Below are 12,005 nucleotides of genomic sequence, written 5' to 3'. Positions count from 1 at the left end.
ACGGGCGCTCGAGCCCTCCCCGTGCCCGTCAGCTGCTCATCACAACAAAAAGTAGCGAGGAGGCGAAAAAAAGGAAAACAAACAGTTTCGCCGTTTCAGCGTCTCAGCCTGTCGCGGCAGCGCGGACTGACCGAGCCGAGCGGAATCATGTCGAGCGAGGAGGAGGCCCGACGGCCCTCGCTGTCCTCCTCTTCGGTCGGTCTGGAGGCCCTGTTCCCGGGCTGCTCCGGGGCTGGCGCGGGCGGAGCGGATCCGGGAGACCCGGAGCTGGCGCGTCTGCGGCGGCGGCTGCAGGCCTGGCTGAGTCCGCACGAGGCCGCCGTGCTCGGCCTGCAGCGCCTGCTCGTGTGGGAGAGGCCCGTGCGCAGCGGCGCCGTGGCGCTCGCGCTCAACACCGCGTTCTGGTAAGACCGCGCGCGCTGCCCTGTTGAACGTTTTTAATGGCTGATTTTTAACGGCGGCGTGTTTTTTTCTTTTTTTCCAGAATAACGACCGTTATGATTTTTTTACATTGTACAAGTAACGGCCGTTACGGACCGCCGTGTTTTACGTTTTTTAAACGTCTACTGTAAAAACCCGTCGGTAAACGTCGTTATTTTCCGTTACGACTGTCACGTTTTATTTCACGTCGTTAATCCTCCGTGATGGGACTTCGCCAGCTAGCTAGGTTAGCTAAGCTACCGTGCTAACGAGCTAACTGTCAGTCGGCGGTAGCGCCTGTTAGCCGTTAGCGCGGTTTTATTAAGCTTCATCTGGGCTCCTCAGCCCGGAGAACCCGAATTTACAGCGATAACAAACCGACTATCTTCATCTTAACGGACCGTCTCGGCACCTTCGGTTTAATTGGGCTTTCGTCGGCTCGGCAGTCCGGGCTCCGCGGTCCGGTTCCAGCCCCCCGTGTTTACATGGTGTAGCCGCAGCCTGTGTTGGTAAACCGCAGCTCTCGGTGCTCTTCTGAGGCCTAGCACGAGTTCCTGACATATAAACGAACCCCTACTTTACCTCTCAGTCACTCCGAGGGTCTCAGATAAGCTATGACTTGATGAATTTAGTGACCTGCATATCTAGAACGGAAAAAGGAGACGCACTCCTTTATCCTGAGGCGTAGTTTACCATATGGAGCTGATGTGAGGTGCAGTTAAAGGTTCTTCTCTTAAGAAAGATGGTTCTGCTTGGGTTCTTTAGTAAAGGGAATGGTTGTATGTACAACCACGAGTTCTATATTGATTCTTTTCATGCTTAAATGGTTCTTTGCGTGGTAAAATGGCTCTTTAGACTGATTCATATTTAACCATGGAAAGGTCCATTTAAGCATTAAATGGTTCTAAATAGAACTGTTGGTTCTGAAAAGTTCTCCTATTGTGACAAGATTGTAACAATAGAAGAACGACTATTGGTGCTATATAGAACTGCGCACAGCGCACTGTCCATCTGTCTGAAGAACCATTTCACCAGGCAAAGAACCGTGAAATCATGAACTCTTTCTGGTGCTATACAGAACCGTGTACAAGACGTTCTCTACCAATCTGAGGAACCGTTTCACCATTCAAATAACCATTTAAACATGAAATTGTTCTGTATAGAGCTCTCGGTTCTAAAATGATCCTTAGTTCTCACGATGTCAAGCGTGTGATAATAGAAGAACCCTTTTTGGTGCTATATAGAACCATATGCAACACACTGTCCATCAATCTGAAGAACCATTTCACCATGCAAAGAACCATGTAAGCATGAAATGAGACCTATGGTTCTAAACATAACCGTTCACTACAGTAAAGAACCCATGAAACTTCTGGAAACCGCTGTCTTCTGCGCTCGGAGTCTGGTTTTGTTGTCGTTTCCCCGTGTCTAAAAGCTGACAGTCCTGTCTGTGTTCTAGGCTGCTGTCCTCCACGTCCTTACGGCCCTTGTTCCTCCTGAGCGCGTCTCTGCTTGTCCTCACGTTACTGGAGAGATGGAAAGACAAGCTGCCTCAGATAACCGGTAAAAACAGCTCTCACTATCTGACCTAACACTGCTTTCCAGAGGTAGCGCAGCCTGAAACCGCTCAGCCCAGAGTGCTGTTAGGTACTCCGCTAGGAGAGAAAACAGCTTCCAGAAACTTGGTGTTTTTCCACCAAAATGACAGCATAAATCAAACTCTGAGACGTGATCAAGGTCATCCAGTGTGGTTTGTTGTGAAGTTACAATGGCACATTGTAAAGACCCAGATTGTCCTTAAAGTGGTGGTGGTGGTGGTACAGTGCAGATGTAGCATTATTTACAATCCAAAACCACCGTTCATTCATTCATCCAATCCGCTTATCCTCCTGGTTCTCGGAGGGGTCCTGGAGCCTATCTCAGCGCTCATTGTGCAGAAGCCCAGAAACACCAGTGAACCTAAATGATCATTTTACATTTACTTACATTTACAGCATTTGGCTAACGCTCTTATCCAGAGCGACTTACAATTTGGTCATTTTGTACAGGTAGGCCAAGGTGGTGTTAGGAGTCTTGCCCAAGGACTCTTATTGGTATAGTGTAGGGTGTTTGCCCTGGTGGTGGATTGAACCCCAGTCTCAGTGTAGAAGGCAGAGGTGTTAACCACTACACTAACCAACCACCTCAAACCAACCACCAAACCTCAAATCTCCAAAATGATAACTTTACAGGAGAAAGAAAAAACATACTTTACTTTTAATGTAAGAACCAGAAGTTATTCCACAACATTTTGGGCTGTTTCTTTTGGTGCATTCGTCATGAAATTTACACACAATTTAAAGTACAACAGGCATTTTCAGTTTGGGTCAAACCGCTCTTCGTTTACACCTCAGTGGTTTAAATTTGCAGCCGATTAAGTTCTCTTGGTGGTATTCTTCTCTTTTTGGGATGCTTTTGGTCTGAAACAGGGCTGAGGATTGCCTGTCCCGGTGGGCCTGATTCTTGCACCGTTTGGTGGTTTTCCTGCACAAACACACCTGATTCACCTGACGGGTTTAGTAGTTGTGTTGGAGCAGGGAAATCACTGGACTGTGCTGGACTCTGGCCCTCAGTTCCCCACCCAGATCTGGAAAGAATGCTAAAGCCTCAGAGTGAGAAAGCAAAGCAGCCCAAGGAATTTGAGACTAAATGTGAAGGACTTGTACAGAGCTGAGGGAAAAGTGTGGTGCTTTTTTTAAAGCAGGGGTGTCCAAAGTCCAGCCACAGGGCCAAATGTGGCCCACACACAGATTGTAATTGGCCCCCAGCGTCTGTTTTACAGTGTATTAGAAGTGGCCTGCCAACCGGTATGCCGCAGTTCTTAGTTCATTAGGCTCAAACTTAACACTGAAAACTAATGATTTTGTCAAGATGGGTAAGTTCTTATCAGAACAAATTTAGTAGTTCAGCAGATCTTAACCCTTTAAGGTCGAACAAAAGTGTGACTATGCTGTGTTTAATTGATCTGTAAAGGATATTGTCTAACACAAACAAAAATCTATAGATTTTGTATAGATTGTCTCACAAAATATATTTTTCAGCAAGTAAACACCTGAACAGGAATATGGTTAATACATTAGACATGTTGTATTGTTGCCCTTCAACAGCGCTTATTGATCCAAACTGCTATGAACGAATGACAGAAGCCTCGTGCATCTTTTATACAGTGATAGGAAACAGTAGCTCACAGAAAGATCAGATGCTATGCACTGATGTTTTGAAATCTTAATATTTTGAATCTCTATTCTCACAGTGCGGCATCCAGAGGACCCGGTCATAGAAAGGTATGCTCTTTATATATCAGTGTTGCATGTAGAGTGCTTGTTGCACATTTTCTTCTAAGTGTCTTTAGTTATTAACATTGAAACACCATTTCTGCCTGGATATAAGGCTTGGGATCAACCTCTGACAATCAAAAATGAATATTAACATTTAGGAATATTAATGTTGTTTTAGTTATTCCCCTTTAACTGAGAATGGCCTTAAAACTCATAGCCCAAATGTTCTGAGTCACCATTTAAGGTCACACTCAGAATTTTAGACTTAATTAGTTAAAGAAGTTATGATTTTAACATGTCTTAGTAATGGGCGGATGGGACAGTGTGCGCATCCGAAATAATAAGACATTAACCTCTGTTATCTGATCTGTTTGGTGCTGCAGAGAAAGCATGAGCGTCCACCCCAGACTTTTGAGTGTGAATGAACTGAGCCACCATCTGGCGGAGAGCTACTTAACCTGTAGCCTCTACATCCAAGAGATGCTCCATTACAAACGGCAGAATCACGGCAAGGTGAGGAGGACACATTCCCCAAACTATGAGGGCAGGTCTCTAGTGCCGAGTTAAAGGCCTAAAGAGGAATTCTAATATTTCTTTCTGCGTAATTGAATCATTGAAACGTTCACAAAGTCATTCGGAGTGGTATACTGTGTTCCTTTACAGTGGTTTTTATAGGAACCAAGGCTTGTGATGTCAGATGGTTTAGTTCGGCCCGATCCCATTTTTATTTTTTACCCCTACCCCTTGTTTTCAAGTGTCATCTTGCCTCTTGGAACTGTTATAAGGGGTAGTGGTTGAAGTCCCCTACAAAATGGGACCCTCAAGTAAAAAAAGCATTACTTCATTAACAGCTACTAGTGCTGCTCTGTAGGCGACCCTGCCAGTCTGCAGTGACAGCGGAGCGGGGTGAAGTTCATCTCCTCAAATGCCTTCAACGAGGGGCAATTTATTATTGCAGACCCCTAATTCCTCAGTAATATGAAACTGAAGCTATTCGCCAGCTTCTTGTTTGAATTCTCCTGTTCCACCTTAAACGGAGCAGCCTTTGGTGCCGGGAATGTAACCATTTAAGATGGAACAGGAAATTTAGCTAGTTGGCTACTAAGACAAAAGCATGCTACTAGCAGTTTTTTATGCTTGTTATGAAGAACATAACCATAATACACTGAAACATACACTTTAAGTTTTCTTTGGGTGCCAAATAACGTGAAAATGATCATTGCTAGCAACCAGGAAACTCAGCTACCATTTAGTTTGCATGTAAAATATGTGTAGAATGTGTTCATTTCTGTGGACTGTCTCAACTGCCATTAGACAAAACAGTCTATACTTTACATCATAAGTGGCAATCATCAAGGTCCAAGCACAGGGTGCCAGTACAGTTCAAATGATGGGCGGAGTTATTAGAATGGCCTCTATTTCTAATAGATGTGGACCTTCTAATGACCTTCATATGGTAAGCAGCAGATTTGAAAATAATAACTTAAAATGCCTAGGACATAGTCCAAACATTGCACATGACTTGTGTTTGTATAGCTGTTGAAATCAGTAACCAAATGGTTCCACATACCCCTGTATTTTAGTCTTAGTGCACCAGAGTTTCATGTTAAAATCACTGGAATGTTCTTCTAGGAACGACAGCAAAGGACCTCAATAGAAGGGATTGGTTTCTGAGCTTGTCACCTGTTTCACTGCACAGGGGTTTTCATGTCTAATAATAACAATTATGCTACTGACAAAAATAAAATAGATATGAAACTGAAGAGTTTTACAATGGTAATAAAACACAACACTAGAAGACACACAAGAAAACGAGCAGACAACAGAGAAGAATAGCTTGGTGGCGAGGTGTAAGCTAGAGAGAAGAGATGGGTTTTGAGATTTAAATATGGGAGTAGATTGAGACTGCTAGTTATGTGGAGGAAAAGTATCATGTCAGCATTGTAAAACAATCAGGCAGCAGCAGCGTATTTGGGACAGTTGTGGGCTGGAAGGTAGGGAACCAGCCTTGTGCCCGGAAGGTCCTCGGTTCGGTCTTCTGCGCCAACAGTATGTGACTGAAGTGCCCTTAAGCAAGACACCTAACCCCCAACTGCTTCCTGAGCTCTGTGGATAGGGCTGCCCACTGCTCTGGGCAAGTGTGTCACTAGTGTGTTTGTGGGTGTTCCACTGCACAGATGGGATCAATGTAAAGGTGAATTCCCCTCTTGTGGGATTAATAAAGGATATATTCTATGTAATAACCGTATGTAGCTTTCAGAGGTATGAAACTCTTCAGACGTCTGATTTCTATCACTTCCACTCTGAACAACTCGGCACTCACCGTCTTCCTCTAGAGTGTTCACAAAAATTCACATCAAACCACTCAGAATTAAAAAATCAATGAAATTCCTTTTAAAGACTTTCTTTCTGCCTGTGGATGGCAGTCATATGTAATTTGGTTCATGTTGTAAATCAGCTGATTTATTGAGTAAGTGTTGAATAAATGTTTGTGGCTTCTCTCTCTCTCTCTCTCTCTCTCTCTCTCTCTCTCTCTCTCTCTCTCTCTCTCTCTCTGTCTCTCTCTCTCTGTCTCTCTCTCTCTCTCTCTCTCTCTCTCTCTCTCTCTCTCTCTCTCTCTCTCTCTCTCTCTCTCTCTCTCTCTTTTTCTCTTTCTTTCTTTCTTTCTTCCTTTCTTTTTCTCTCTCTCTCTCTCTCTCTCTCTCTCTCTCTCTCTCTCTCTCTCTCTCTCTCTCTCTCTCTCTCTCTCTCTCTCTCTCTCTCTCTCCCCCAGTTTTGTGCAATGACATGCTCAGGATGTCTCCTGCTAGCTGTAGTTGGCCACTACATACCTGGAATTATGATCTCCTACATTATTTGTGAGTCTTACTGCTTGGGTTGTTTTGCCCTCTTTACACTCTGAGTTGTGTATACTGTGTGTTTTTCTTTTTTATATGTGGGTGCTGCATGTGATGAAGTGTACTGTTCTTTGTCTGTGTGTTGTATGTAGTGCTGAGTGTCCTGCTGTGGCCCCTGGTTGTGTACCATGAGCTGATTCAGAAGATGTACACGGGGTTGGAGCCCATCCTGATGAAGCTGGACTACAGCATGAAGGGAGACACGCAGCACCGCAAGCACGACAAAAGAAGTGAGTCTTTTCTTTTTTCTTTTTTTGGCCATCCACTTGTCTTACTTGACTCATATAAATGCCGTCGCTCTTGTATCACACAGTATCTTCTTCTAACTACTTTGTTCCTGTAGTGTTGTAGCATCTAAAGCCCGTCATTTGTCTATTCACATGTCCACCTACACAAATTTCTCCCTATTCAGTAGAAGTATCTTCCATAATTATAAGCTCATAGTGGTAGCAACTGTGGTACTTTTCCTCCTGTATTTTTGATCCATCAGGGCTTCTAAAACACAAGTGAATTCCAAAAACTCTGCAAGGTGGAACAAATAAATGCTCTACTTTTTTTTTGTTTTTTTTCCATACAGAAAGCTGAATTTCATGTGAAACTTTTCATATGAGTTTGATGTAGGATGTAAGCACTGAGTGCATTTACATGCACTTAATAATCCCATAATTGCTGAATGTCAGATTTTTGTCTGTAATCTGATCAACACGTTTACATGAACTTGAGTAATCAGATAACTCCAGGTCTACATGAGTCAGACAGTAGTCTGATTTCTGCTTCTCTGCTTCTACCAGCCAAAAGACGAGATCTGAATGTGATGTAAAATAAATATGGCATGAAGTATGAGTTTATTTTTTTGAAACATTGAGTGACTACCTGAAAATATGAACAAGCGTCATCTTATGCAGATCATCTCAACAGCTGTGATTCGCGCGGCTTTTACATCAATCCAACTCGTCGTTCGTCATAATTTCTGTACAAAAATGAGAAGAGACTCTTCCGAAGTCTGCAGCGTCAAAGAACAGTTAAAAGTCTGAAAGCAAAGTTTAAAGAGGCCAAGGTTGTGAACCAAAGAAGTGACCGCGCCCTTTTTACGGCACGAACGCATTTTGGGTGATGAGCCCAGCTGTCAGTCAGTGAAGCTTCATGATGGCTCCTGTGATGCAGGTGAAGATGACGCTGATCCTCCAGGTGAACGACTGGTGTTCATTCATAGTCATGATTGTTTACCTCTGAATAAGCTGCGTGAAGCAGCATGGAGGGGGGTCACGTGACTACACGTGGTAGTGAGTTTTTAAGGGGGCGGTACATGAACACAGAGAGTGGAAAGGCTGAACAGAATCTTAGAAAAAACGAAATAACCGACGTGGGCAAGATTACGTCGGTTAGAGGTTCTGAATCGGTTTCGATTATTTTTCGATGAATCGCCCAGCCCTAGCCAAAACACACCTCATCGTTCTATGAAGATTGTTTGTCCTTTTTCCTGCAGTTGTCTAATGAAGTGTATGTGTGTACACAGAGGTGAAGAAAGAGCAGGAAGAGGGAGATGAGCCAAGGGCAGAAACAGAGAGTGAGAGTGAGGAGGAGCTGTCCTGCTTTGCTCCCACTGTAAGTTTATTAGTCATATGCTATTCTTGAACAAGCATTGTGCACCAGTATTTGTACACGTGTGCCGTTCATCTTTGGTCTGCTCGGTGTTTTATGATGATGTCGGCTGCTGATTGGCTGTTCTGTTATCGTCAGGTGGATGTGAAGACTACGGCTCTAGCGATGGCCATCACCGATTCAGAGCTGTCTGATGAGGAGGCGTCTATACTGGAAAGTGGGGGGTTCTCTGTGTCTAGAGCTACTACCCCACAGCTCACGGATGTCTCTGAAGGTATTGAATAGAAGTCTACAGCAGCATGTTCTCAAGACTAGCTGGTGTAGTTCACTTTAGTACTGTTTCATTTCAGTTAATCATCTCGGTGAAATGGGGTAAACTGATGTAGTCAAATGTGTTGTAATAAGTGTTTTGGTTTGTATTGAGTACACAGCGACTCCACTACAAGTTCATGTTATCTGTAATAATGTGTTTTTCTCAGTCAGTTTACTCTTGGGAGTGATTTCCGAGATGTTATGAGTCTCGTGACTAATGATGTGTTTTTGTAGAAGCAAATTATGTCACAATGTAATGAGCAGAAAAGCAGCATTGCTGGTGGAAGAATGCATTTCTTTCTTTTCATTTTAAAAGCACTTTTTTTGTTCTCAGTCAGTGACCTCAACCACTCTAGAAAGCTGTTGTATTGTTTCAGCTATGCAATCTTCTGCATGCAGCTATGCAAAGTTCTGGATTAACGGGTGTTGGAATGTAAATATATCTCAAATTACATTGGCCCTAAAGTTCTTTGGAAGATAACTTGATTTAACTGGTTCAGGTCACTTGTTTGAAACATCTACAAACGAAAAACCTTTTTGTTAGCTTTTATTTAGTGACTAGTATTAAGTCTCCTCACACAGTCTGTGTCTTTCATGAATTGTTGAGACCATAGCAAACTAAGCCAAACAATACAAAAACACCCAAATGTTTTGATGGTATGTAATTGGTGGAAGACTCTATTGTTCTTCCCATTCACACGGTTTCAGAATGTTCTGCTCTATCCACACTAATTCAAATAATTTATGAATGATTTTTTCTAAACCTCCCATTAGTCAATGGCTAATAAGTCTTTGTGAAGTTTGTTGGTTTTTGGTGTGCTTTGGCCTTAAAAGATGAATCTTAAATGCTCTATCTGTCTCCCTGCTTTCACAGACTTGGACCAGCTGAGTGTGCACAGTGAACCTGAGGAGAGCTTCTCCAAGGACCTTCCAGAGTTCCCCTCAGTGGACGAGTTCCCGTCGATTGAACCTGGCCTGTTCCACTTCCCCCTGGGTGTGCTTGGGTCTGGCCGGGCTGAGGGCTCCAGCACGGAGCACCAGGAAGACTCGCAAAGCCCAACCAGCCTCCTTATTCAGCATTTGGCTTCCCCACTCCACTTTGTCAACACACACTTCAACGGACATGGCCGATCGTCTGCGGCTGACCGGAGTTCGGTGGGAGCTGGGCATGAGGGAGAAGGAGCGGCTCGGGCCGCGCAAGGACCTACCCGGTCCCTGGAAGCCCTCAGTGAGGAGATTGTGAGCACAGCCATCTCCACTGTGGTGCAGAACACTCTTTCAGCCCTTCTGCGGTCCACAGAGGCCAGCGAGGGGCCTTCCATGGCAGAGTTCCTCCCCACCGAGACGCCACCTTGTCCAATGGAGTCGCCTCTTGAGTCGCCCGTGGCCCAGGAGGCGAGCGACGAGGACGTGGATGTAACCACTGAAGCCAGCACCGAGGAGCAACCAGACGTAACACTTGTTCCTGCCGAGGAGGAGGACTTTGAGCTACTGGACCAAAGCGAACTGGAGCAGATGGATGAGGGGCTAGGTCTAGGTTTCGACGGACAGGGGACGGGCGGTGACCCGACACCTACGGACACGCCCCCGAGCGGCCAGCAACAGCAGGCTGACCAACAGGAGTCCTAGCTTGCCCACTATCCCTGCTAAACTGTCCATTTTATTTATAGTCCATGTAGATACATATACCATACACTGACATATATGCTTTATGAGAAGGTCTGAAGATATTTTTTCTGTCAGTTCTGCTATTTGTGAGATCACTGTGACCTTTTTTGTTTTGTTTTTTCAGGTGAACCGAACCAAAACAAACCACAGAAAAAAATGTAGTCGAAATTTAGTGGTGCATATTTTTCGAAGAGTGCTGAGCAAGGGTTAGTGCTCACCATGCCCAATAACTACGATTACACGGACTGGTGGAGCTGATCTGAGTTCAGCACTCTTCCTTAAATGATATCGGCCTCGATTGGCCAGTCGGAGTTTTTTTTTTTTTTTAATGGTAACAAACTTTTGCAAAGAAGAAAGTCACTTAGTTACTTGTTTAATTAAGTGTTCTCGAGGTTAAACACCAAGGCCATGTTATCTCTTCCAAGTGACGTCACACTTAGTAACAGTAGTTGAAGATAATCCCGTCTAAATTTCTGTGTTGCGCACGTCGTCTGGTATTCCCCTTCCTAAGGGCCAGTCTAGATTTCCTTCTGTCTTGCTTTTTACTTCCATGCTTTTGTCCTGTTTACCACTCCCAGTTAACAGTGGTGAAATCTAAACTGCAGAACCTCACAAGCAACCTGGGGATAATCTCACAGCAGCTGGGCGACTTAAGTCCACCGAGAAGATTGCTCAACAGGAATGTTCAGTAACTGCTCTCCTATTGGCCAGTCTGGTCTGCAGGCTTCAGTTACCTGGCTTACTGAGAAATCCTGCTTTGTGAAATACTACCCAGGTCTAATTTGAGCCAGATTCATGCACCGACTCAAGCAGAGGAACTAACCCAGCCTACATTACAGCCTGTCTAAAAAGAAACAAGTAACTGACCAGGGCAGGCTGGCTTTATTTGTAGTCGTCAATGAAAGCACTCGAAAGATTATATTTATAGCGGTAAAGAGATATTTTATCATTTATAGCCATGTTAAAGTATGCTGTTGTGTATATGTTTAGGGTTGGGGATTATTTTTTATTTATGAATATTGGTCAGTTATGAAGTAAAAGCGTATGCCTTGCACAGGTTCCAGAAGACGTGGTTCTTTTCAAGCAGTTAGGCATTATCATCTCTGGTCTTGCACAATCGAAACATTGGATATGAAGAATGTTTCTATGGATGGCTGAAGCATCAATGTTACCCTTTGCAGTTCTCGTGAATCCATTAAGCACTTGTGAAATGCTGCACAACGACTAAAATACGGTTGTGGGGGACAAAAAGAATCATACTTTTTTTTTTTTTTAAATGCCCACAGTTTAGCTAATTATAATAATTTTTCCTGCAGTTAGATTATTGACTGGTGTGGTTGGAGTTTTAACTGGATGCACTTTGGAATTAACAAAAGATTTGCAGGCATGATAATTAGCCATTTCATAAGACCCACATACTGAATCGGCGCAAACCTTCCGGTGGATTCTTTGTAAAGTCTACCTGGATGTAATCGTCTATTTAATAGTGTAATATTTTAGTTTGTGGGCTTCTTCTTTATCTTCCAATGCAGAGTGTCTACTGAGCTTCTCCCTGCAGAACGATACGAAGCCTCGCTGATGACATCCTGTATAAATTAAATTAAATTATACAGTTCCAGCCACGCAAGCCGATTGGTTGAGAAGCATTCTAAACACTATCAATCCGCTGAGACGCTGTTGCTGAGCAACAAGTTTGTGCTCCTTACTTTGCCACAAACAGAAAATGGACACTTTTAAGATCACTTTTGACCAACAGCTGATTTGGTCAGACTCTGAAGATGAGACGACA

The 12,005-nt window shown here is 43.8% G+C and overlaps 1 protein-coding gene across 1 annotated transcript; it reads left to right on the top strand.

Annotated features, from left to right (window-relative positions):
* The first annotated feature begins 11 nt into the window (after positions 1 to 11).
* retreg2 (reticulophagy regulator family member 2) lies at positions 12 to 11,270 on the top strand. Its single transcript, XM_037543750.1, has 9 exons — positions 12 to 404; positions 1,880 to 1,983; positions 3,713 to 3,743; positions 4,121 to 4,250; positions 6,511 to 6,595; positions 6,727 to 6,864; positions 8,151 to 8,239; positions 8,375 to 8,510; positions 9,423 to 11,270. Exons 1-9 carry the CDS (start codon positions 148 to 150, stop codon positions 10,175 to 10,177), a joined length of 1,725 nt encoding a protein of 574 aa, XP_037399647.1. The 5' UTR covers positions 12 to 147; the 3' UTR covers positions 10,178 to 11,270.
* The last annotated feature ends 735 nt before the right edge of the window (positions 11,271 to 12,005 follow it).

Source organism: Pygocentrus nattereri, chromosome 12 (assembly GCF_015220715.1).
Source record: "Pygocentrus nattereri isolate fPygNat1 chromosome 12, fPygNat1.pri, whole genome shotgun sequence".
Taxonomy (NCBI): domain Eukaryota; kingdom Metazoa; phylum Chordata; class Actinopteri; order Characiformes; family Serrasalmidae; genus Pygocentrus; species Pygocentrus nattereri.
This window is presented reverse-complemented; position numbering and strand designations above follow the sequence as displayed.

Coding starts and splice junctions, on each gene's coding strand:
- retreg2 (XM_037543750.1), top strand. CDS start 148: ATGTCGAGCGAGGAGGAGGCCCGACGGCCCTCGCTGTCCTCCTCTTCG. Junction 1,984..3,712: donor CAAGCTGCCTCAGATAACCG/GTAAAAACAGCT, acceptor CTATTCTCACAG/TGCGGCATCCAGAGGACCCG. Junction 6,596..6,726: donor TATGATCTCCTACATTATTT/GTGAGTCTTACT, acceptor TGTTGTATGTAG/TGCTGAGTGTCCTGCTGTGG.